The sequence below is a fragment of the Lottia gigantea genome, assembly GCF_000327385.1.
Source record: "Lottia gigantea unplaced genomic scaffold LOTGIsca_3, whole genome shotgun sequence".
In the NCBI taxonomy this organism is placed as follows: domain Eukaryota; kingdom Metazoa; phylum Mollusca; class Gastropoda; family Lottiidae; genus Lottia; species Lottia gigantea.
This window is the reverse complement of record NW_008708986.1, coordinates 5,990,033-6,016,720: the sequence shown is the minus strand read 5'-3', so window position 1 is coordinate 6,016,720 and position 26,688 is coordinate 5,990,033. Positions and strand designations below refer to the sequence as shown.

The 26,688-nt window shown below is 36.0% G+C and overlaps 3 protein-coding genes across 3 annotated transcripts; all 3 read left to right on the top strand.

The window, feature by feature from the left end:
- Positions 1 to 10,830: 10,830 nt before the first annotated feature.
- Positions 10,831 to 15,523, top strand: LOTGIDRAFT_104488 (hypothetical protein; the record flags this gene model as incomplete). Its single annotated transcript, XM_009057401.1, has 3 exons — positions 10,831 to 11,898; positions 12,966 to 13,008; positions 15,054 to 15,523. The coding sequence occupies 3 exons, from the start codon at positions 10,831 to 10,833 to the stop codon at positions 15,521 to 15,523; spliced, it is 1,581 nt and encodes a 526-aa protein (XP_009055649.1).
- Positions 15,524 to 17,302: 1,779 nt separating this feature from the next.
- LOTGIDRAFT_153520 (hypothetical protein) lies at positions 17,303 to 18,802 on the top strand (the record flags this gene model as incomplete). Its single annotated transcript, XM_009057400.1, has 1 exon — positions 17,303 to 18,802. The coding sequence occupies one exon, from the start codon at positions 17,303 to 17,305 to the stop codon at positions 18,800 to 18,802; it is 1,500 nt and encodes a 499-aa protein (XP_009055648.1).
- Positions 18,803 to 21,152: 2,350 nt separating this feature from the next.
- On the top strand, positions 21,153 to 26,234 carry LOTGIDRAFT_153519 (hypothetical protein; the record flags this gene model as incomplete). Its single annotated transcript, XM_009057399.1, has 2 exons — positions 21,153 to 21,168; positions 22,723 to 26,234. 2 exons carry the CDS (start codon positions 21,153 to 21,155, stop codon positions 26,232 to 26,234), a joined length of 3,528 nt encoding a protein of 1,175 aa, XP_009055647.1.
- Positions 26,235 to 26,688: the final 454 nt, after the last annotated feature.

The window sequence follows — 26,688 nt, the reverse complement described above, 5'->3', positions numbered from 1 at the left end:
TTAAAACATTATTAAAGGCGGCAAAAACATCAATGTCACCTTAGAATATAACACGTCAATTTCTTATAGTAGCACCCATAATGATTACGTCGCGACGAGGGTATATGGTCTTCAGCCTAAATTGAACCGCTCGTTAAGATTGATTGGGAGAAAATACCGTAGAACCAACGACTGATAAATTAAAGTTTACTCCAGTAAGAGAAATAAAGGGAGTTAATCAGAGTTACGCTAAGAAAGATTACGTCGCGACGATATTAGTAGTAGAGATTGAAACTGATTAAATTGATCATGCTCTATGAGAAAAAGGACAGGTTAATTCTTCCTCTGTTAAATCTAAGTCTTAGAAACGGATTTTTTTTTTATCTAAGTTAATCAGTAATGTTCACAGCTCACCGGCGGAATCTAAGCCATCGAATCCATGCATGTCGAGAATTATCTGCGTTAGAAAGTTAAAAAGACGACTCGTCCTTTCTTGAGTTTCTACCACATACAGGAAAGAAATATATAGAAAAAGAAAGAGATATGCCTATTTTGAAGTATTTTTGAAGGAATTATGTACATTTCTTGTACTTCTGAAGACCATTTAATACAAAAAAAAACGAGTTTGTCTGTCCCTTTATAGAAGGATTAATAAGGATATATGCCGAACTTTGCTTTATTTAAAAAAAAAAAATGGATTTAGATTATAAGTAGCAGATTTCTAATATCATCTTTCGATATTCTAAATATTACATTCTTTCAGTGAAAGTGGCTGAATTTCCGACTTGAATATCGACGGATGTTACTTATTTTCAGAAAGTGTTCATTCATCATACTTTAAAAAAATATATATGAAGGGCTGTATCGAATTTTATTCAGATTTTCACTTCAAATGATACACATAATGATGCCTAATGGTTGTTGAGATATGCACTCCAAGGGAAACAACTAATATTTTAGCGTTTATTTCTGAATGATTATCAAGATATTCACTTCAAGGTGTATGTCCGTATCAAATTCCCCAATGTTTATCAATGCATTCAATTCAAGGAATATAACTAATGTTTCTGTATGTGTATTTAAATATTCAATTCAACCTTTTAATTTTAAATTTCAAACATGAACACGAGAAGATCCTTTCATGGTTGATAATATTCCCTCAAATAGCTAAAAGTGGCCCAGGTCGACTAACGATTCCTTGCATTATTTGTTCGACTACGATTAGCAAATTGTGATGAACTCATGCTCGCAGATCCGATCTTACTTATGTTGGTGATTTCTTTTTTGCCAGAAAATAGATTATAAGCATCTAATGACAACTGCGTAAGTTGAAAACATCCAGTAATCTATCAGCAGCTGTTGCCGAAAACAGAAAGGTTCACTCTCAAGGTACCAGACGCAAGGTCAGTCTAGGACCAGACCACCTTAAATATCATTGCTCGAGAAAACCTTTTGATTTTGTAATTAAGGTTTTATCGATGTGTCCACTTGAACAACGTTTATGCCTCTCTGTATACATTTATTTCACCAATGCGATGAAGCGCATCACCAATGACTTTCGATCACTTTATAAAGTCATAAAATGAACATTAACATATGCTTAGAATGACAATCAAGGCCGTTCATATTTTATTTCGCTAGTAAACATTGCTGTCTATACGAATATTTTGTCTGGAGAATTAGTTAAAATGATATTCTGTGTCCTTCAGATATTCCATATTCCTAATATTTTATGTAATCTCATTTTTGTCATTCCGACAAAGGCAAAATTATTCGGACAACTCGCGTAAAGAATGATGTGGAAAGATTAATGCAATCGTACAAAACTGTGGACAGAAAACTATGGACGCCGGTATCGAATGCAAGTCTGTACGTATATGGAATAGGTTGGTCCTCCAAACGCGCCTCAAAATGTTTCCAACTGCATTTGTCTCAAACACTATCTGTAATCTATCTTTACTAATAACTCTTTCTTTCTAATAACATGGTTTGGTATTAAAAAAAAAATGCTTTTTGATAAGGCGGCAATGTTATTTTTATTTCACTCGCTGCTACAAATGTTTCGTCAAAATGTTATTTGGATTTCGTTTTGCGGTTGTTTTTTTCTATTTTAAATAATATTTCGTAAATTTTTGTGCGTTATTGTTAGATGATTTCGGAATATTTATGCATGTATGTATTCTTAGTGTTCGTATAAATAAGAAGACAACTGAATGTCCAGCTTGTAATGAATTGATCGTTTAAAGACCATACGAGGTATTCAAATATAAACAATGAACCATAGCGACTTTTGTTCTCTTGCTGTGACCAACTCAACATACACACACAAAACATTTATAACAAATGTCATTTTTGTAGAAAACAAAATGAACACAAATAATATCTCTCCCATTTATTATGTTTTGCTACAAGACGTGACGTCATGTCAGTGACCATGTCTGAAGACGGCAATTTTTATAGGATTTGCGAGTAAAATACGGATTAATATTTCAAATTTGTTGATTAGAAGAAAATGAACGTGCCAAATTACGTCTGGACAGTTTTATTGTGTTTTATTTATGATGGTAAGATGGTGTAATTTTTATGTCTGTCTAAATTTTATTATTACTATACTTTCCCAAATGCAAATATTTTCTTTTTTTTTACAAAGTTTTTAACTTTCAGCACTTGAGTCCAAGTTCACACAACTTCTGTACCTTATAAATAGTCCGATTTTCAACACAGTTTTTAGACTATTACATAGTATTTTTAAAATATCACACAACTTAATTAAAATATATCAAATTCCAATCATAAATCTATTATGACTGAAATGGTTCATGCGCTTAATAGGAAAAAAAAGAAACCAATTATGAAACATAATTAATATTACTATTTCAGTATCGTCGCAATGTACCTTTCCTAGCAGTCTTCAAGGACAATGGTTACGTTCCAGAGACACCAAAACTTTAACTTTTACTTCTCCATCTACAGTCACTGGCTTTAATCTGGAATCAAAGAAACAGACTGTTGATGTATTTACCTGTTATATTACAGAAGGATCTCAGTATGTTTTACGGTAAGAAATTAATTGATCTTTTAATCGATTAGCAACAAATATTGTTCTTAAATAAAATTTATAAACATTGTGTTTTATACGGAACACAATATATTTCCCAAGTTTTTATCATTTTGAAATTCTTGGACTATCGTGTTTCAATTGAAAGCAAAGTACTTATCTGATGTATTAAATTTAATGGAAATACTAGTATGTAGATTAGATATGAATTTGACAATGTCAATGCAAGACAAAATTGATATGAACATTGCTGTTTTCGTCAAATTAGGTAAAACATGACTTTACCACCCTGATTAGGACAAAAAATAAAGTTACAAAAAGGACAATTGGTTACTGGCCACTATAAATATAACGAATATATGAGTATAAATTCAACAAACCACATTAACGTATTGTTAACAGTTGCTTTCATGTTAAATTTAAAGGAATGCAATCGTCTAATTCTTGGCCGAAAGAAACCTAATGAAATACCCTTATTCTTTTTTTTTAATTTCAAAGTAATAATCTAAATAAATGACGTCATTAACTCGGTTCTACAGATCTCTTAAATAAGTACAATATCAAGATAATTTTTTTTATTCTATTTCATTAAGCTTATTTAACCGTTCTTTGAACCCGGTCATTAGAAACTGGAAATAAACTGTAAAGCAAATATTTCTTATTTGTAAAATGTAATCGTGAAATAAGTTAACCAATTACTATTTTGCAGATCTGAACGTTATAACAATATATTACCCAATACTTATATTTATATTTACATCTGTTATGACATGGTAGCAGTGGGGGACAAGGCTTTTTATATCTATGAGATAACTGGTAAGTACCTTTGGACATTGTATAGCGAAGCATTGCTGTCATTTAATACAATAAACTAAATCATCTATATTTTTGGCAGTAAGCCGATATAGAAAATTTCCTTTAATTTTGGAACTGATGTCCTGTGAGGATATTATATACACAGGCCATCCTGGGAAATAAATAATTTTGTATTCAGTAAATATCCTGAAATACCGAATTTTTTCAATGATTGTGATCGAGAGAGAACGTTTCAATTGTAAATAATCAAACAATATCCTACACGACGGAATTTTAAACGTATACATTAGTTTCATTTCGTTTTTAGAAACAACCAGTGAAATAAGTAATAATGAAAGGGGAGCTGTTTATTCTGACACTATAACAGTAACACTTTCAGATATATGTACACTTACCAGAAACGATGTACAATATACTACTTTAGTTTCAATAGGTAAGATACCACTTCCGGTTTAAGTACAGCAAGCTACGTTATCACACTATACTGATTTAGTTTCCATAAGTAAGATACGAATTCCGATATAAAGTGTACATGTTAAGTATACTAAGTTATCATTACGACAGATGTACACCTACCAGAAACTACATACACTGTTTTAGTTTCCGTAGTTAAGAAATCACTTATGATTATTATTATACATTATATATTATGTACACTTACAGATACTATACAACTTTAATTCCAAAGGCTGGATTATGTACACCTACCAGAATGTTGTACTAATACAATCGACTACTCCTAGTGTTTTTGCTTTGTTGTTTTCAGCGGGTCTAGCTGCCAATTCCATCACCTACTGCCCTGATATACTATTAGGAGCATTTAACTACTCACAAGAATCGCTTGTTTCTGAATGTGCTGGTACTTCTACTCTTACAGCCTGTAACAATCGTGTTTCTATTACTGCCAACCAAACAAGCTGCTCCGGAGATTACTTTGGATATTCAGGTGCTGAACATTTTTTATTATACTCGAATATTGCGTCTTAACTCAGCGACTTTTCAGAGACTCCACATAGCTCATGGTATATTACACACCATCAGGCCGGTCACTCTGGTGGTAATTTCCTCAAGTTAGTTTTAAGCTCTAGAGATTGAGATTAAGTTTAAATTTGATCCTGAATAAAATTACGACAGTGGAGTGTGTCTTTAGCGAAGCAGGGCATGCCCTTCCCGTCCCCTAATAACAGATGCCACACTTCCACTGGGTTTGTTAACTTGGTGTCCATTTAGGAGAGTCTACATAGCTGTTATTGTTTATATTTGGTCCATTTATTACGAAGATTAACACAAAGGTTCGGCCCCCATACGAAACTATGTATGGTTCTTACGTGGAAACAACACACACGAACGTAGTTCACAACCACTTATTCGATTTAACAAGTCAACTAAGTCTTCAAATAAAATTAAAAGGTTTAGAAATTGCTTTAAACTGTGATATGAAGACCTTGTTGAAACATAAGAACATCCATTCGTGTGTATTACTTCCATTCAAGAACCATACGTAGTTTCGTATAGTTAAGACCCCTGTAATGTGTATCCATTTTTTTAGCTGGTGCAATTTATTTATTTGTAACCATGATTAAAATGGATACTTTGGGGATCGTTTAAACTTTGTTTTCCTGACATATACAACAGGATCCACAGCATCACTGACAAAGAGTGGTCTAAATGACAAATTTGTTATATATTTGTATCAATTTCAGTTGGTGGTTATTTACTATGTACGGCTACGCTACAGTTCAGCACTGTTACGTATGTTACTCTATACAATAAAGATGTGACAGTAGATGGTCCGACATCTTACAGATTCTCTTGTTTGGTAGGTATTCTATCATAGTTATATTAGGCTATATCTCCTCTGTCATATCTGAAAACGTGGGAAGGTTCGCAATAATTTTGGCCACAACCAACAATTATGAAACAATTTCACCAGCGTCTAAATTGCACAATAATTCCCTCTAAGAATATACAATCCTAGTTATTAAATGGAGCATAATATCAGCTATCAGTTAACCCGAAGTGATGCGTTGTAACAGCTGCTAAAACTATTTACATTTTTAAAATTGACATACACTTTTGAATTTGCCCACTTTTACGTTTAGGCGATAGAAAGAAGTGGTGATGAGTTACTGATGACGCAGTATCCTACAGATTGTGAATTGGGTCAATCAGGTACCAGTGTTTCCAGTCCCGGATTTAAATTCACATTGCAACCACAAGGTAAGAAAATGCGCTACACTTTACATTGTCCTCTAGTGTCATTATTTGTGCTATAGTTATTTCTTTGTTTGGGAATTTTATTTACTGTTTGATTTCTTTCGTGTATTATTTGTTATCTCAGTAATGACAAAGGACAAGCCTATTATTGGTACTCAAGTTCAGTTTTTGAAGCTCATTTATAATTCATAGCCTTATTTTAATCACCATTTAAGATAGTAAAATAACTACAATACGGTCTGACTGAAACGTTTTCTATTGCAAGGGATATTCTAAGGATCATTTATCTAAGGTGCCTTTTAACCACAAATAAATCAGAATTACGACAAGATCCAATTTTATCGCTCTATTTTTTATATATTATTTTTACATTTCAGTTCTATGTCGTAAGTAGGTCTACTATATATATTTACATTATCCAAAATGTTAAATCATTAATTCTAGAAACTCTTATATAATTATATAAAGTCATTCACATTCATTTCATTTAATTTGCGTTCAGAAATGCTGTATGTGTATATTACTATAAATGTTATTGTGACCCAATTGTCATGCCAATTATCGCAGGTTTAAAACTTTTAATGGTGCATTTAACTAGTAAAAGACATATCCGATCTTCTTATATCTGAAGTCATTTCAGATATTGTACTTCTTGCATCCCCCCACTGCCAGAGAAAACTTTTGTGAAATCTGATATTCTGGGAAAGAAACCGGACCGAAAATATTATGACGAAATCATTCTTCGAAACTATTGTTATGCTTTTTTTTTAATCACCATTAAACCGCATCTTCGTTTATTGTTCCAGCCATTCCCAACCCAACAACCACATCCGGTCCGCCTACGGGTGCTACTGATGATGATAATATTCCAATTATAGTTGGTGCTTTAGTTGGAGTAATATTCTTACTAGTATTGGTATTGCTAATCATTCTGTGCATAAGAGCTAAGAAAAGAAAGAAAGCCAAAGTTGCTGATTCCACAGAGAGTGCGTTTCCAAAAGGTACACTTTTAATTCCATTTAACAGAATCTCCTTTATCGTATAAATATACCAAATAACCAGTTACAGTTTGGCATCAGGTTGACTTAACTCCACATTACACACTTTCATGTTGTCCAATTAAATTGAGAACTAAATAGATTTCTGGGAAGGGATTCTAGCATGTTACTAAAGATTCCTCTATATGTTCTTTTCTTGCCCAAACCCCCGAAAAACTATTTGGTCATAATGGCTAAATGTGCTTGATTTTTATCGTATTTCTCGAATTTTTCTTGTTTGATTTTGTCGTTTACAATTTAATAATTCAGCTCGTTTTATTTGGACAAACTGTAAACAATAAGTTATGGAACACTAGGTCAGAAGCGAAACTGATCTACGTCAGGCCCGCAGCCAGACTTGATTTTTCCTGGGTGTGGGGAGTAATATATTCGGAGGCAATGGCAAATGCCCCTGTCCCCTATAGCTACGAGCCTAATCTCTGTGGACTATATTAGTGGCTCATTCTTTATATCAAATAATACCACGAAATATAATGTTCGTGTATATGAGTAAATTGTAATAAGTTTTTTTTCACAGAAAAACAACACAATGGACTCCATCAGCAAGATAGAAATAAAGCGAACAGCCCAACTAGTACAACGGGTGTATACATTCTTTCGAATAACAACAAAGAAGAGTCACAGCTACAATTTATGGATGAAAAAGTGAACAATCGCAGATCATCCGGCAATGTTGTAATCGGAACTAAACGCACACAAAAGCCCCTAGAAGTAGTACCAAGGTTAGACCCTTCGGATGACAAACCTGTTACAACCATAACGCAACCAATGTTATCTCAAGCCGCAGCTACCACACACAAACTCCAAACTATTTCTAAAAATGGTGATGCTAAAAACACCACATCTGCTCAACAGAACCCCACTTCAAATTCACAAGAGTACACCAAGAGCCACACATATTCCAATTCCACGACACAGAACACGGCAAATATTACTAAATCATCATATAAAGAAACAGATGGGCGTGGTGGTAAGGTAAGAGGAAGTTCAAATTCTGATATACGGACAGGTCAAACTAATGACAGTAGCAAGAACAACATGGATGTGAACAACGATGATTTCAAAGATGTCCGTGGTAGTGGAGAGGCCATTTTAGCCAGTAATCTAACTACACTACAAAACACAAAACATGCAACAGTTAGCAATACCACGGGTAAACGGGAAAATGAAGACAATTCGCACAACAAAGCACCTAACAGATCTAATGTTACCCGAAATGTACCATTAAATTCAAGCAAAGGCGGAAATGTCAAAAGCATTCATGCCCCAGATGATGAAACGGCAATCTCCGCCACAAATGTTGCAACTTTTCATAATGGAGAAGATACTTCAGCAAAGATTGGCGAGGGTAGACAAAAGAATCTCGATAATTTCATCAACGAGGGACCAAATGGGTCTGATTCTACTCAGAATAAAGCAATGACTTCAAGCAAAATCAAAGGTGGTGGGGTAGGAAACGACATCATTCAAGGTCATGCTAGTGGCGATGACGGAGTTGTTTTAGCGTCTAGTTCTGCTTTGTTACTGAACACGACGCAGTCACCAGCCAAGAGTGATAAACAGAATAGCCTCAACGATTCTTCTAAAGACGGAAATATTGGATCCGGTGTACATCAGAAGGTATCAGATGACAGATCTAAAGGGGGTCATGCGAAGAAAGGTGGAAGCAACGATCGTACCAGTATCAATGACGGTACTATCTCGGCGTCTGGTGCAACCGTATCAAAGAATAATGTGAACAAGCTGGTTACTGAGAAAAAGGGTGCTCAGAAGAAACGTCACAATTCATCCAAAAATGGATCGAATTTCATTCAAAACGCTCAAGGTTCAGACGATAAGGACACTGGTGATTCCATAAATTCTCCCAAAGGTCAAGCTTCTGTTGAAAGTGGGATTAACTCGGCTGCACAGCAAACTGGAAAGAATTCAGCTAAGAATAGCAAGAGTAAAATTATCAATTCTAAAGATTCCTCTTACAAGGGACACGGTGGGACTAATGTCAGTAGCGACTTTGAAGAAAATGATGGTAACAATGGCGAATCTGTTGATAAACAGCAATTAGGAAGACAAGGGAAATTCAACAAGAATGGTGTAATGGTGAATAATGATGGTATTGCTGAGCATACGTCTAAAAATGCGAACTCTTCTAAGACAAAAACCTCCACATCCCAGTCCATCGATCAGGCGAATGTGAAATCTTCAGTTCATGAATCTGAAGTAGTTTATCCCAACGCATCACCATCGATGAAATCAAACCCTTACGATACATCCACTACTAAGGACCAAAGTGCTTATGAGGTATCGAAATTCCTTGATACTGTAATTACTTTCGACGAAAATGGCTTCGATACACAAATTTCGTATGATTCCGAATCATCTACTGAACCGCAAACCAGTGGAGGCGTGTCGAAACGAGGTGCTTCAAAAAGACGTATCAAACACAAGACAGGCACCGTTAACTATTCGGGTGTTTATCAAGAGAGCGCGTCTAACATTATCGAAGGATTGTCTGGTCAATTTCTGCTGGATAAAAAAGCAGCTAAAAAGGAAAAGAGAAGAAGACATGGTGTGGCGTCGAAATCTAAGAGACGAAATAAAACCCAATTAATGTCAGATTCGGAAGAAATTGATTCTGACACCTCGTCAGATTTCGATGTGACGGAAACAGATTTGTTTGATCCAGGATCGTTTCACGTTGACGGTCTCTCAATCAGTGGTCAAGAAATTATTGATCGGAAAGAGTCAGTTATTTCTTCGGTTGGACCGGCTTCTTGTGCCTTAATATCCCCAAAGGAAAGCCCAACAAAGAAAACCTCTGTTATTTCGCAAATAGATAATGAGGATACTGTTACCATAAAATCGAAGAAAAAAGACAAAAAGGACAAATCAAAGTCAAAGAAGAAGAAGAAATAAATAAATGACTATAGCGGACGTTTTTTCTGTGATATTTTAACAAAATAATGTGTTAATGTAAATAACACTGATGAAATTTGTATATTATTTTATATAAAAGAAACAAAACTCACACATTTTATTCATGCTGATCACAAAAAAACTGTCATGGCCCATTTCGGTCTCTGTGACTTAGAGAATCAATCGTAAATTTTTGGTGGGTTGCGTGGCATAAAACTTGAACACATTACATTAATATTAAGTGAAATTAGAGTAATATAATATTTCTCCGTATTTCAGGAGGTGGACAATTGGGCCATTCTTCCCCCCCCAGACCCTGTGAAAGGTCAATTGCCACAAGATAGTTAATAACATACATTGACGCTTTTGTTATAAAATTAAGAAGGATCGTACGTCGGATTTAATTTTGAAAAATAATATTTATAGACGAAATTAGGCTATATGAATCAGCCGTAGCAACAGTTTAAATGGATGTTTTCCGTGAAATTTTGTTTTTATTTAACATAACAAACTACATCACGACTTATTTTTTTTAAAGACCTGAGACAGAAGACCATTTTGCATTATCACATGGGAAGGAATTCTGAGTACCGGTACACTTGATCTCATTGTCTCTTTATAATGATAAACCAGACTGACATATTAATCCCTCGTGTTTAACAGGTTAATACTAATATTTTAATCAGGTTGAAGATTTAAATGTCACAGACAAACAACACTACTAAAATATATTTCCGCAACCTTTCATACCAACAACAATTTCATTGTCAGTTTTATATTTCTTTCAAAATGAACTCAATAGTTCTGATATTTTTTCTGTTAAATTTACAATGTGCATCCGGGAAAAAGAATGTGTTATTCATTGTTGCAGACGATCTTAGACCGGATATCGGTGTCTATAGAAAGAATTACCAGACTCAGATTTACACGCCTAATTTGGACAGCTTAGCATCGAAAAGTTTACTTTTAAAAAAGGCATATGTTCAACAAGCATTCTGCTCTCCTAGTCGCACATCTTTCCTCACAGGTCGCAGACCAGATACAACTCACGTCTACGACCTGAAACGTTATTTTCGCGACGTTGGTGGAAATTTTACAACGATTCCTCAGTATTTCAAGGAGAATGGCTACCGAACAATCGGAATGGGTAAAATTTTTCATCCTGGAATTCGTGCTTCTAGTAACGACGATCCCATTTCATGGACAGAGCCGTATTTCCACGTCGAAGATATTGAACAATACGAAACCAAGAACGTCAGTTGGCGCTCAGTTCCAAAAAGTGAATATCAAAATTTGTCTTTACCAGATTCGAAACTTGCAGATCATGCCATCGAAGTGTTACGATACATTGGTCCAGCAAGTCGCTTGGACGACAAACCATTCTTTGTGGCCATAGGATTCAATAAACCACATCTTCCTTTTGTTTTTCCGGAGGAGTTTCTAACCTTTTATCAAAATGATAGTATCCATATACCCAATAATGGTTTTATACCACAAGGCATGCCTTACATTGCGTGGCATAAATACTGGGAACTGATGAATTATAGAGATATCAAATCTTTAAATGTTACTGGAAATCCAAACACCACTATCCCTATTCATGTGATACAAGACTTGACCCGGGCATACTACACTTCAGTATCTTACATTGATTTTGAGATCGGAAGAATCCTTCAGGAATTGGATGATCTGGGATTAAGTAACAATACCATCGTGTCTTTCATTGGTGATCATGGTTATCAGCTAGGTGAACATGGAGAATGGTGTAAACACACGAACTTTGAGGAATCCATCCATGCTCCGATGATGATACGAATTCCCGGCAGAACAGATAATGGTGTTGTATCAAACAGACTTGTGGAATTTGTCGATTTGTTTCCAACACTTGCAGAAGCAGCTGAGCTTGAACCATTATCAATGTGTCCAACAGAATCTTCAGAAGTGCAGCTCTGTACAGAAGGTTTAAGCATGATGCCACTTGTGACTGACCCAACGCGTGAATGGAAAACTGGTGTATTCACACAATATCCACGTTACCCAATGGGACAATCTGTAATGGGATATTCAATACGTACAGACAGGTACCATTATACAGAATGGGTAGGATTCCAGGGTTATCCCGAATACAAACCCAATTGGAACCATGTGTACGGTGTAGAGTTATATGACCTTGAAATAGATTCTCCAGAAAATAACAATCGTGTCTCTGATGTGGAATATCACGATGCTAAATTCTTACTCATGGAACAGTTGCATAAAGGCTGGAGAAATAGTCTACCACAACAATTCGTTGAGCAAATATAATATTGACTGGTGAATATTATACATTATCAACTTTCAATAATTGATTTGATAGTTCATAGGTTGTTATCTTACATGATAAAGACTCGTTTAAGTCACACCAGACTTAGAGGGTGGTACAGTTATTGCCATTTGAATCTTTGGGTAGGTCGGAAATAAGCAATTTCACTACCAGGATTATAATTCCAAATAATTGACAGACTGCCGTTTCAAAACGATCAAAGATGTAAAGTTGCATTTTGAACTGTATGTGTAGATGTATCTGATCTACTGTTCACTTTTTGACATTAAGGTCGCAAAAATAGTCTACCTTCGTTGAACAAAATTGAATTGACTGAAATGCTTTCTTATATTATCAATTTTCAATAAATGCTAGTTCATCGGTTGTTATCTGATTATAATGACTGGTATGAAGGACAATTGGCGTTTTATGTTAATTATATAGAACATGCATAAAAAAATAAAGGGGTAAATATGTATAAATAGGGGAGTCATTTTGAGGGGTTGATTTAGTCTTGAATATATGTAAATAGTCTTCAGGAGTACTAGAAATGTACGAAAATCTCACAATTCCTTCCTTCCAAGATATGTCAAACTAAGAATATCTGTTCGTACTTCTATAGAAATCTTTTCTATATATAGCAGTGTCTCAAGAGAACCTTCTTAGTTTTGGACACACGTGGATTTGAAGGCTCAAATTTCGAGGGTTAGCTATGAACACTATTACTGATTGACTTAGCTAAAGAATTTCCGTTTCTGAGACGATTGGTAAAAATAATCACGCACCTATCCTTTTAACTTACATTTTCTAATTCTTGACTTGTTTTCAATCTGTTTTCAAGTTATTTCTGTATTTCATGCATCTGTAAGATTAGCTATAATCGCTCCATTTTAGCTTAATTCTCGAACAATAAAGCTAAAATGTTTTTAGTTGTTTCTTTTCATTCCCTTTGTTATGCCTACCCATTTCCTCACTCCTGCATCAATCTTAATAATCTTAATAACGTCCCATTGTTTATTTAATTGTAGTTGACACAGAATCGGAAAGTTATGCTGAAAATCAATATGCAAAGCTGCAATTAAGATGTATCAAAAGATGTATGTAAAGCGAAATATTAGACTCTCCATTTAAAGTTACAGGTTCGCCATTTTTCTTTAAGTGTAAGTGCAGATAAACGAGGCTCCAATAGATTAGACATGTACGAAAATTCCAGAATACTGTTAATTTCACTTTCTATTTCAAGGGCCTATATATGTATTTTCTATATATGAGTCTCTAGAAAGGACAAGTAATCATTTTAACTTTCAAACGCGGATAATTCTAGACACACATGGATTTGAAGGATCAAATTTCGACGGTGAGCTTTGAACACTATTACTGATTAGCTAGCTGAAACAATTCCCGTTTATAAGGTCAGACGGATGGCGAATCTGTCCCTTCAAGTATCGGTATCAGCAAAAGGATTTTTTTTATCTCTATTAATACTATTATGCGTATTAAAACACCATACACTGGATAATAAACATATATCAATAGTATACAAACACAATAGCACGTGTATTGAACTTTGACACATAATGAATACTTAGATAACTTTATCATATATATATAATAATATTAGCTTACTCTACTGAAAGACTTTCGGCTGGAGAAATTAAAATGTGGCCACGAACCTGTGTCGTGTCCGTTCTTTGGCAGTTATTACTGATTGTTAGTGGCAGGAAGAATGTGCTGTTCTTTGCATCAGATGATATGAGACCAGAACTGTCATCTTTCTATGGACCAGATTTTCCGACACCAGTTCACCCTCCTATGCACTCACCAAACCTAGATGCTTTAGCTGCTAAAAGTATTTTGTTGAAGAGAGCATACGTTCAGCAAGCAGTTTGTTCACCTAGTCGGACGTCGCTCTTAACAGGTCGCCGCCCAGATACTACTCATGTTTACGACCTTGTGAAGTATTTCCGAAACGTTGGTGGAAACTTTACGACCATACCTGAATATTTTAAAATCAATGGATATACAGTAGCGGGAATGGGAAAAATATTTCATCCTGGCGTTGCCTCCGACCATGATGACCCCATTTCGTGGAATGTCCCATACTTCCATGCTCCGGACCAAGGAAGATATACTGCAAGAAACAAAAGTTGGCGAGCGGTTCCAAAAAGTGAGTATGACGTTTATCCGTTACCAGACCGACAAATTGCAGACAACGCAATCAAAACATTACGGATGGCTGCACCGGCGGCTCGTAGCGGCGAAAAACAATTCTTCATAGCAGTAGGTTTCCATAAACCTCATTTACCATTTGTATTTGAAGAGGAATTCTTAAGTTTCTACCCGAAAGAGAGCATTCATATTCCAGACAATGAGTATGCCCCCGTAAATATGCCGTCAGTTGCATGGAGTAGTTACGGTGAACTAAGGGATTATACCGACATTGCCAAATTGAATGCGTCTGGGAATATCAATACTTCTTTACCAAATGATATTGTCATGGATCTCCGAAGAGCTTATTACAGTGCCCTAACCTATACCGACTTTCAGGTTGGTAGAGTAATGGCAGAACTTGAAAATTTAGGACTAGGTAATGACACGATAGTATCATTTTGGGGTGACCACGGATGGCAGCTTGGTGAACATGGTGAGTGGTGCAAGCATACGAATTTTGAAGATGCCGTGCATGCTCCAATGATGATTCGGGTACCAGGGTTGACCGATAAGGGCATTGTTACTGAGAAACTGACGGAGTTTGTGGACCTCTTTCCTACTTTGGTAGAAGCTGCTGGTCTACAGCAAATGGATATTTGTCCGGAAGATTCGTCGAAAATAGCACTCTGCAGAGAGGGAACGAGTTTAATGCCACTTATACGCAACCCGTCTCTATCTTGGAAGCCTGCAGTATTTTCACAATATCCAAGATATCAAAACAAAACTCATATTATGGGTTATACCATAAGAACTGATCGTTTTAGATATACAGAGTGGCCAGAGTTTACCGGACCCCCCAACTATAAACCAGTATGGACAAATCTGTTTGGTACTGAACTATACGATCATGTAACCGATCCCGAAGAAAATTACAGTCGTGCAAATGATCCTTCCTATGCTCAAATCAGGACAGAATTGAGTGCTCGATTACATTCTGGATGGCGTAACAGCCAGCCGTCTATTTCCTAAATAGAGTGCTCAAAGTTTCAAAATAGCAATTAATATATTGTTTTCCTTTATTTTGTACAGCACCAATGTGCGAATGATATACACTAATAAATGGAGATTTGATATTGCTTTAAAATAAATTTTGTGCTTATTATCTAGAAAAATCGCAAAATGAATTTTGAGCGAAGTAACGTGGCTGTGAACTGTGTTGGTTGAACAAGTGTGTTCTGTAATGTTGCTTTAGCAACTGTACGATGATTAACCCCCCTTTGCATTCAATACGTCAGCATTCGATTTATCCATTCAGGAATCTCGTAAGATTTAGAGTAAAGAGATGGTGCTTGAAATTATTTCAAATGCAAGCTATGCAAAATTTCGAACACGTGATGAAGGGAAATGCATGATATATCTATCACTATATCAGATAACACTATAGTACAATATGGTAACGAAATGTTCATTTACAAAGTATGATGCTGGAATTATGGAGCAGCAGAATGTAGTAGATGCGAATCTTGGTCGTGTCGTGTCCCATCCGGTCTAATATATCTTGAATACAATAGTTAATTGAATGCAGCAATTTAAATGGATTGTACGTAGCCTTAGACAAAAGGTCTGTAATCAGTAAGGCATAGTCTTTATTCCAGGGACTATGTATTTAAAATCCAATCAAACCACTGCATTCCATTAACTATTGTAGTTAAGATATAAGACACAGCTCGTTAAAGCTTGACATTCTAAAGACGGTCGTGTCCTGGTCTGTATCTTAAGCATTTGCCTCGCCTCATTCATAGCTGTACAGCATTCATGAAAAAGTGAAAAATCTGCTTTAGTCATTAATATATAGAAGACCACTTTATAGATTAAAGTGACATTATGCTTTTTTCGTAAGACGAAATATTTATTTTGCTAAAATTTATGAAAACTTGACTCCAAAATCTTGAAATATATGTCTTCCATCAACGCCAAAACTATTTAAAAGGTTTACATAAACTCTCTATGTTCTTTATTCCTTAGATATAGATTACCGTGAAAATGCCGAAACGAACATGCCATTTTTTATTTGACTTAGTGATAAAGGATATCTGAACCTTTGATAATTTATGATAAGGGACTTTTAAAGATCAACATTAATTATTTTTAAAGTAAATACATTTATGTGGTTGTTTTTGTTTTAGTCTACTTCCACTCACCCAAAGCAGAAAGAGTGCACTGTTTCTGGGGTCGGATGTCATGAGAGCAGAAGTAGCCGCCTATGATCAGGACCTCCATACACCATTCTTATCCATCGATTCATTCGTCAAATCTTGACAATTTAGCTTCAAATAGTAATGTACTAAAGAGGACATATTCGAACAAGCCGTTTGTTCACCGATTCAGGCGTCGTAACGAATAAGTCACCGCCTGGATGCAAAATACATGTACGTAAAACCAGCGTGGTTTGACATCGGGTGTTTTGGAAATGGGGGCATGAAATGGTTTAACATAAATTAATAGTTTTTAGCATAAATGTTCTTGAAGCTTGGAAACCAGCCAACTGAAACTCAGATACCGTACACAAAGGGCGAACATTATATATTTTACCAGAGGAAACATAATTGTGTCTGTTCTGCTTCTAACTGGTATACAAAATCAAAGATCACTTTATAGAATAACCTGCGTCAATTGTAAAAAAAAATCCCAAAATATAACAACGAAGATGCACAAAAAAAAATATTTGATCGCGTGATAAGTAAATTTGATAACTTCTGATAAGGGATTTTAATTTCAACATCTATGCGTCAAATTATTATAGAAGATATGTGGCCTTCAAAAGTTTTTCTTTTCTTCTGTTTGATTCCTATCATCCAAAACAGAAAGAATGTACTATTTCTAGTGTCGGATGATATGAGACCAGAACTAGCGGCATATTATGGCCAGGATTTTCCAACACCTATCCATCCACAGATTCATTCGCCAAATCTTGACGCGTTAGCTTCAAAAAGTATTCTACTAAAGAGGGCGTATGTGCAACAAGCCGTTTGTTCACCGAGTCGGACATCGTTATTAACAGGTCGTCGTCCGGATACAACTCATGTTTACGATCTGGTAAAGTATTTTAGAGACGTTGGTGGTAATTTCACTACTCTCCCAGAGTATTTCAAACTCAATGGATATACAGTGGCAGGGATGGGAAAAATCTTTCATCCCGGTAAAGCATCTGGCTATGACGACCCTAGTTCTTGGAATGTTCCATATTTTCATGCTTCAAACCAAGCACGATACACAACAAAACAGAAAAGCTGGCGAGCGGTTCCAACAAGTGAGTACGTTGCTTACCCTTTACCAGACAGACAAATAGCAGATAATGCTATCACTACATTGCGTACTGTAGCTCCTCCAGCCCTCAGTGGTGACAAAAACTTCTTTGTGGCTGTTGGCTTCCATAAACCGCACTTACCATTCCTGTTTGAAGAGGATTTTCTTAACCTATATCCACGAGAAAATATCCGTCTTCCTGATAATGGATATGCTCCTGTAGATATGCCGTCGGTTGCGTGGTTTAGCTACGGCGGTTTAAGATCATTCCATGATATCGCAAAACTTAACGCGTCTGGAAACATCAACACGTCACTACCTAACGACACCATAATAGACCTTCGTCGTGCCTATTATAGTGCTTTATCTTATACAGATTTTCAGGTCGGCCGAGTCATTGCAGAACTCGAAAATCTTGGTTTGGGCAACAATACGATTGTTTCATTTTGGGCTGACCACGGATGGCAGCTTGGTGAACATGGTGAGTGGTGCAAACAAACGAATTTTGAAGACGCCGTGCATGCCCCAATGATGATCCATATACCTGGTTTAACCGACAAGGGAGTTGTGACAGAACAGCTTACCGAGTTCGTAGATTTATATCCAACTCTTGTTGAAGCTGCAGGACTACCTGTCCTTGACCTGTGCCCAGAAGATTCCACTAAAGTAGCTTTATGTCGAGAAGGAACCAGTTTAATGCCGTTAATTTTGAACCCATCGATTGAATTCAAACGAGCAGTTTTTTCACAGTATCCGAGATCGACGGATGGTCATAATGTTATGGGCTATACCATGAGAACGGACCGGTATAGATACACTGAATGGCCTGAATTTACTGGTTCTCCTGACTATAAACCACTGTGGGGAAATGTGTTTGGTATTGAGCTCTATGATCACAATGTCGATCCGGAAGAGAACCACAATCGTGCTTATGATCTTAAATACTCAGCCGTTCGACAAAGGCTTACTAAACAGCTACATGATGGTTGGCGCCACAATTAACCCTACCCAAGAAGTCACTTTGTGTGGATTTTGATTCAAAGGCCATGAATATATTTTTTTAAAACAGAAAAGCGGTTTCAACTTCATAAAAACAAGAATCGAGACTTGATTATTTCCCCCTTTGTTCAATAATATGGATTTTGGATAATGATGTGAATTCATTTATTTTTCATTTGATTAATGTCAATACAAGGTATATTTCTTACTTAATAAACTGTATTTGGTTATATATTATCATAGGCTTTTAAGTATTTTCGTCATAATCAAGTGCCTTTGGGTGACAATGATTGTATAAATTATGATATGTCAATAAAAATGTAAATCTTCCATATATTATGTAACCACAACTAATGTATGAATCGAGCCAAATATTTGTTGATGCCTTTCATCAAAATGAGGTTCACAATACACCCCTGTATTATGATCAACGTAATAATCGGAATGGTTGAAATGAATTACAATTGATATACCTTTAGCATATCGTATTGAAGCGATGGTCATTTGAGTTTATTTTTATATACTGTAACGCGGTGCTAATACAATCCATCTATGTTTATTTCGTCAAGGTCCCAAAATTACAATCTTCAATTTAAATTATAACTCTGTGTACGGGGGCACATGTCTGACGCCAAAATCTTCAAAGCCCCAGAGATGTAAGTGTGCATTAGAAGATGGCTTCATCGACCTACCCTTCTCTAGACAATCTGCCGAATGATGACGGGGACGTCCCATGTTTTTTTTATCCTTGCTGATGACGCCTTCGCCTTAAGGACGTATCTCATGAAGCCATACTCCCGCAGAGGCATGACGAGAAACCAACCGATTGCAAAACACAGGCTCCCCTGAGGCAGGCGAATAGTGGAAAACCCGTTCGGCCAACAGGTGGCAATGATTACTGACTACGATGCAACAGAGAACTTATGACCGATGTTCTTTTTCCCTATGGTGTGAGGGACAAGGGGTAAGGTTGAGAGTTTGCTGATTTGAGCCGTATGCATCAAAAAACTCGAAACCAAATTTAGCTCTATATATCATATATTTTAGATATACATATATATTTGGCAAACCACAACAGCTGTTATTCATTTATATTATGTATATATTACGTTTGTACGGTATGATGTGAGTACGTTACATTTTCAGTGCTCTAAAGGTGAATGATGACCTTGAATACTGTACTTATAATCAACAGTGGTACATCTAAACCAGTGCTTCTCAACCTCAGTGAGATCGTTCCTTCCCAGCAAAGTTCTTCCAAATCTGTTCCTCCCCAAGATGAATCAGACAATTTGAAAGAGTATTTCACTATAAAAATGTATTCAGCGATTAACCATGAATAGTTAAAAAATCATACTCCACATATGGAGATAGTTCAATGCGACCATTGGATTAAATATTCGTTAACGTCTTTCTGTAAGTCAACAAGAATGATGTACATTTCAGTCGTAGTTCACCTTGCCCCCCATTTCTTCTGTGGTCCGACGATTCCTCTCCATGTCCCGTTGGTAATAATCCCTCCCCAGGTCTTCCAATCCCCTGCTGAGAAAAACTAATCTAAACACTGTCAACTTGCAACAGATGTTGTTTGGTAACACAGTCTGAAATTGATATTCGTTAATAGATTTACCACATAAAAAAAAAACCACTCATGCTCAAAAAATGTTTTGGCGGAAAGTGACTATTAAAGAGACAACATTGTTTTGACCAAGTTTTTAACTGATGTACATAATTTTGTGTGAATTCTTTTGGATTATTGCAATCCACGCTAATAATTGATTAGCTATCTATTACTATGACTATCTATTACTTCAGCATTTTACAACTAAAAGTATGTCCACTATATTGGATTCCAGAATAATTAAAATGAAGTATAATTAAAGGGGTTGAGGCGCCATTTTTTTTTTTAAATCATACTTTAGTCTCAGAAACGGGATTTTTTTTTTAGCTAAGCCAATTAGTAATAGTGTCCGCAGCTCACCGTCGAAATTTGAGCCTTCAAATCTTTATGTGACCAGAATTATCCGCGTTTGAATATTACAATGATGAATCGCCATTTTGAAATACTTTGTGATATATAGACAATACATATACAGAATAGTGAGTAAAATTCCTAGTATGAAGTATTTTTGAAGGAATTATGCGTAACATAATGAGACTGTGGGTACAAATAGTGGGCAGACTAACTTAATGATTGGATTTTAGATTTGTTTATAGAGTTCGGTTAGGTTTAGAAGCAGATTCACTTTGAAAGTCTTGGATGGAAGACTGCGCAGTTGATTTTTGCTGAAAATCGGGTCAATGTTTATAGTTATTAGTGCGCTCAATCCAGCATTAAAACGGAATTTCCCAGATGCCACCAGATGCAGGTAATTGTACTGGAATTAATGTAGATGTTGTTTACTGGTATTGTTAATTAAATCAATGCATATACAATTTTCTTTTTTTATCTTTTGCACAAAATCTATTAACGAGTTAATTAATTTAATTTCATCCAAGAGTATAAATACATCTGGAATTTGAACACGATCTCATCGAATCCAGCTTATTCACTACAGATTCTTCATTGGCAAAATACAATATATTGGGTAAGCATATTTAGTTTCCTTATAAATGAAATTATGTTATTGTTAAATATAATTTATACCACGACCGTCCAGAAATATATAGTATGTATGAAAGTTGGGAAATATTATACTCCATGAAAATATCTCGAAATAATAATTTAATGAACATAATATTCACACCAACGTTAAAGTAACAAAATGTGGCATGGTTAAAAAACTTAGTCGAAGTAGCAAAATTTCTCTGAATATTACACTGATCTCTTGGGGCGTATTTCTTAAATTTTGGGCGTATTCATATTTATAATGAATTGAACGTATACATAACGTGATATAAAACCAATAGAGAACTTTTCGAAAACTTACTCTAGCGACGGTTATATACCAGTTCCACTAATGTTCTGTCACACCATGACGATTTAGTCAGCATATGCCAACGTTTGGCGACTACGCTGCAACAAACTGCTATCCGTCAAAGTACGGCGAAGTCGACGAAGCATTTTGTGCATGCACAAAATCTTCGACGTATATCTACGTCTGGCATAAGTGGATTGTCGGCTGCTTTGAGTTTATGCTGGACTTATCTTGGACGACCACAGAACTTACTTACCGACAGTTAAATAAAATATTGGGTGCCGATTGGTTATACGTTACCTGTAAAAAAAACATTAAGTATGTTCCAGAACACGTCAAATATGTAGGCATATGTCAACTTACAATGGAGATAAGTTCGATATAGGATCAAAGCACGTTACTCAATAGAAATAGAAGTTTTGAGTATTACTCGCATACATCGAACATTTCATTTACAGTATAATTATTGTTTATACTGCTCCTCTTACTACGGCGTATACCAGTGTTTTTCAATAATACATTGCTTATATAATACATACCTATGATGCATTTGACGCGCGGTAGTGAATTTGATAAATTTGTCATGGGCTGGGTGTAAACGCTTGCTTAATCGTCCATGTGACAGGGCCGACATATTGTATTCTATCAAAAGCAAAAATGAAGCAACATGGAAATATCGACGAAAATGATTTTTGAAAAATAGTTTGTAAAATACTTGAAATTTGATTATATACCTTTGGTTTTGCCATTTCGATGTCATACAAGGTGGAGAAGCTGATAAGCTGAAAAAAGTCGCAGAAGTTGTATGTTACAGATTGTGCACGTTTAAGATCCCTGAACATTTGGATTGAAGAGAGATAGCCACGTGCTCAAATTTTACGCCGATGCTTCACAAATCCATTTCGGAGCAGTGACACATCAAAATTCGTATTTCATTAATTTCGTTCTTCGATTTGTATTGTATATAGACTTGTGCCCAAAACTACAATTTTCTATTCTTTTTAGGTTTGGACAAGCTATTTTGTAAAATGATTTGGCTGTTCACATGCTGTATTGGTCTTCTACTGATCACTGTTTCAATTCAGAGTAATAGCAATGTTTGTGTGAAGTCATTTCAACCAGCTGAAACTTTACCAGACGGGGAATTCATGAAAGTATTATACCATGCTGACTTTGATCCAGCTACTGGTAAACTGAGGCTGAGATGGCGTGGAAATACCGTAACTAGTGATCTCAGTGGAAGCACCTTAAGTTTCCAATCATGGCTTGCTCAACCTCATGATGTTAAAAAATCAATTGGAAATCTATGGTCATTCTTGACACGTATTATAGTCTCTGAATTGGAAGAAGGTTTAGCTCATTTTAAAATATCAGCAGAATTGGGAGCATCAAAGCCTGATGGAATTGTCGACATAAGTAAACTGCAGATGGACTTTTTTCAGCCCGCATGTACAAATTATAACAGTAAAAGTACTACATGGCCTTATAATTGTTTGGATAAAGAGTTCTTTTGCGATATGAACGTAGCACTTACTCATTTAATATTACTTCTTCATGATGGTAATTCTTTAAAAACCAAATCCTCTTTGAACCAAATGTCTATACTTGGTGTAGACAGTACTGTAAGAAGTGAAGCTTTAGAATTATTTTTTACAGAAAATATTTTAGATTTTATTCCTGCAAGGATTCAAGAAAATGTCTTCTATCACTCAAGATTATCATGGGAGTGTAATATGAAATTGGCAAGTCCGTCGACTATTTCTAATTGGATTACCACCAGTCACTTAAACAACGTGAAGACAACAGTAACCACACGATGTAACCAACATACGAATGATCCAATTGGTATAATGTACTACTGTAAAGTTAAGGATTATATCCTAAAGTTTGAAAGCTGCAACAACCAAGACGACACGAAACCTTGCCTTTACGATGTCACATTTCAAGAAACTTTTACCAAAGGATGGCTTATCCCTTTCATGGCTGTCCAATCTATGTATTTTCTTAGCCGAATAACCCGTGACGTAATGCAAGAGTTTAAGACAGAAGTTCTTGAGGAAGATAGAAACGGTTTGTTACAACTTTACAACAAGTACAACCCTCACATCACTGTAGAAGATTCAATGTGTGTAATTGACTGGCCCAAAGCTTATTATTGTAAATATACGGAATGTAAGGAAGATTGGGTTTACAGACCGGATTGCGTTATAAAGTTGCTTCTACCCGCGGTGAAACGTTTGACCGATGTTTCGGCTATAAACAGCTGGACAAGCCAAGAAGTTCAAAAAGCGAAGTCAGATTTGATCATTTGGATGTCACATCATCCGTTTTGTTATTACATGAATGACGGTTTCGAATTAAGCGTGATCGATCCAATCATAGTTTCTACACAAAGTAAAATAAAAGCTTATGTTGAACAATTTGACATGGAGAATTTGAAGACCTTTGTCGCGACTCTACCTTCTCTTAACTATTATCCAAAAGAATTGGAAGTGTATGTGTGTTCAGGCACGGTTCATGTTCGATATTATGGTTTTTGTATTCTTGAGCCACTTTTGACTAGTGTGTCTCTCTTTATAAATGTCTTTGACAATTCAAAAAATTCTAATACAAAGGTCCTAAACCCGACAGTTGACTATAAAACCGTTTTGGAACAACTTCAACTCGATGTCGCATCAACATCTATCCATTCACAAAATGAAGCATATTTTAATCAACTGACGGGACAATTACAAAACAACTTTGGTACGCTATCCACCTATTTTGCATCCTTGGCTGACTACGATAAAGACAAAGCCGAAGCAGACATAGCATATATAGATGGAAGACTTAACCTTTACAAATCCAAAATTAACAACGTTACCGAGGTTGCATCTGACATGTTTCAAAATATTTTCCAAGCCGCTTTTGAAAATAATGTCCTTGAAATTTCTGGTAGACTTTTGAGTTTAGGCATTGCACTGGTTCAAATAGCCAACCCGGCCAGTACTCTACTCGGTGGATCAAGTTTCATGGATTTGATGGACTCAATCAATGAATTGGCTCAGACAGGTGTCGTCACGGCTCAACTTATTCAGCTACAGCAGGATGCATTTCCTGATCTAATCCAGCACGCTACTAGATTAGGAGAAGGATTTTTATCCAATGAAAACCAATTATTAGATGCCAAGAAGTTAATAGATGCGTTAAAATATGGACATGATGCAACCACGACAGCTGGTACTTTCCTCGGTAAATATAATGGTTATGATCCCAAAATCGTGGCTGCAGATATATCATCATATGGAGCCAAACTTGAGACGATAACTGAAGTGATGTGTGAGGCTGCCTTCGCTGGTGGAACTGCTATCTCTGCTGTTGGAGAAATAATATTTGCCACAAAGGGTGATTGTGTCAAAGTACATGGACCTATATCTGAACTCATAGCTTTGTGTGAAGAAGTATATGAATATCAATTTGATCTTATGGACGCTTTGTCTGACACCTCGCGTGCTTACCTGGCAGAACAAAAAGCTAATGACCTTAAATTGGTCTATTCTAGTAATCATGCAGTTGACCAAGCCTTCCTTCAAAAGTTTGCAATCAATTCCTTCATAATTTCAACTTTGAACCTCTGGGAACTGATAACTGAATACTGTGACGTATTGACCTATACAAGAGGAGGGCGTGTTCAAGACAAATGTACCTCTGCATTGAATAATCCATCCCATCGGGCTATTTCACAAGTGATCGGTCACAGACCAACACCACTCTGTCACGTCAATAATGAAATCACACATTACGTGTCGATACCAATAACTCCATCAAATCCACAAGACCAGGCGTACCTAGACTTGAATGAATTGTACAGTAAGAAAACGATAACTTTTAAGGTACCGAATTTTCAGTGGCTGGTAGACAGTCGATGGTTAGAGCAACATGATGCAGAAAAGGCTATGTATATAGCACGATTTGAGATTTACCTTCCTCCGATGACGAGCCACCATCTTAACACTATCGAAGTCAATGTAGAGCCGAGCATGGAAAATTTTCTACGGTATGGTGGAATCAAATACTTGATTCCTGTTACAGGTTATTCGGCACGATATACAGAAAATAGCTTTAACTGTTACACTGTGAAGAGAGATAATCCATATCAGCTATGTGATGCACCTGGCAAAAATCTGATTAAAATATGTCTAACTTCTGAAGGTTTCGTCGATAGACTTGTTCAACCCTCCATTTATAATGAATGGAAAATCACTCTTAAAACTCTACCAGCTGATCACACCGTACCTCAGCCAGCTACTGATTTCAAAATCCAAGCAGGAATAACCTTATGTTTGATCGATCGTCATGGATCAGGCAAGAAAAGGGAGTCGCCAATTGATGAAGAACCTGGTTCAACTGTCAGAAGAACTAAGCGTGATGAACAACATTGCTGTAATTCTAACCAATACTGGTCAAGCACAGAATGGGCATGTCGAACTTGTCCTTCTGGTACCACACTTAGAGATAAGGGTTATTACTGTCAATAGAATGTATAACCTCAAATATAATTACTAGTATTAAAGATATGTATATTATCAGAATGTGTTTAAACCTTTTTTAGGCAATCTGTAATTCAAAAATATCTTAACGGATCAATGTTATGTATTTTGCAAAGGGAGAAATGCACGAAAGCAAAGGGGAGGCCGAGTCTTCGTTGGGTTGTTCAGAGTCAAGATTTGGTTTACAGTCGTTATTGAATACCATGAAAACCCGGTTGATCAACTTTGTCCCGATGGAACCCGAAACCTTAAATTGGAAGAGTACACACTTTAAGTGGCCATAATTAGAGTCTTGCGATTTTATACAGATAAACATACAAATACAAATGTTTCGTTATGTGGTTTTTGTGGGATACCATGTAAGCCAGCCATTACGAATCAAAAGATGAAACACAAAACGAAATATCTACTGTATATTCAGATAGACTCCCAAAATCATATA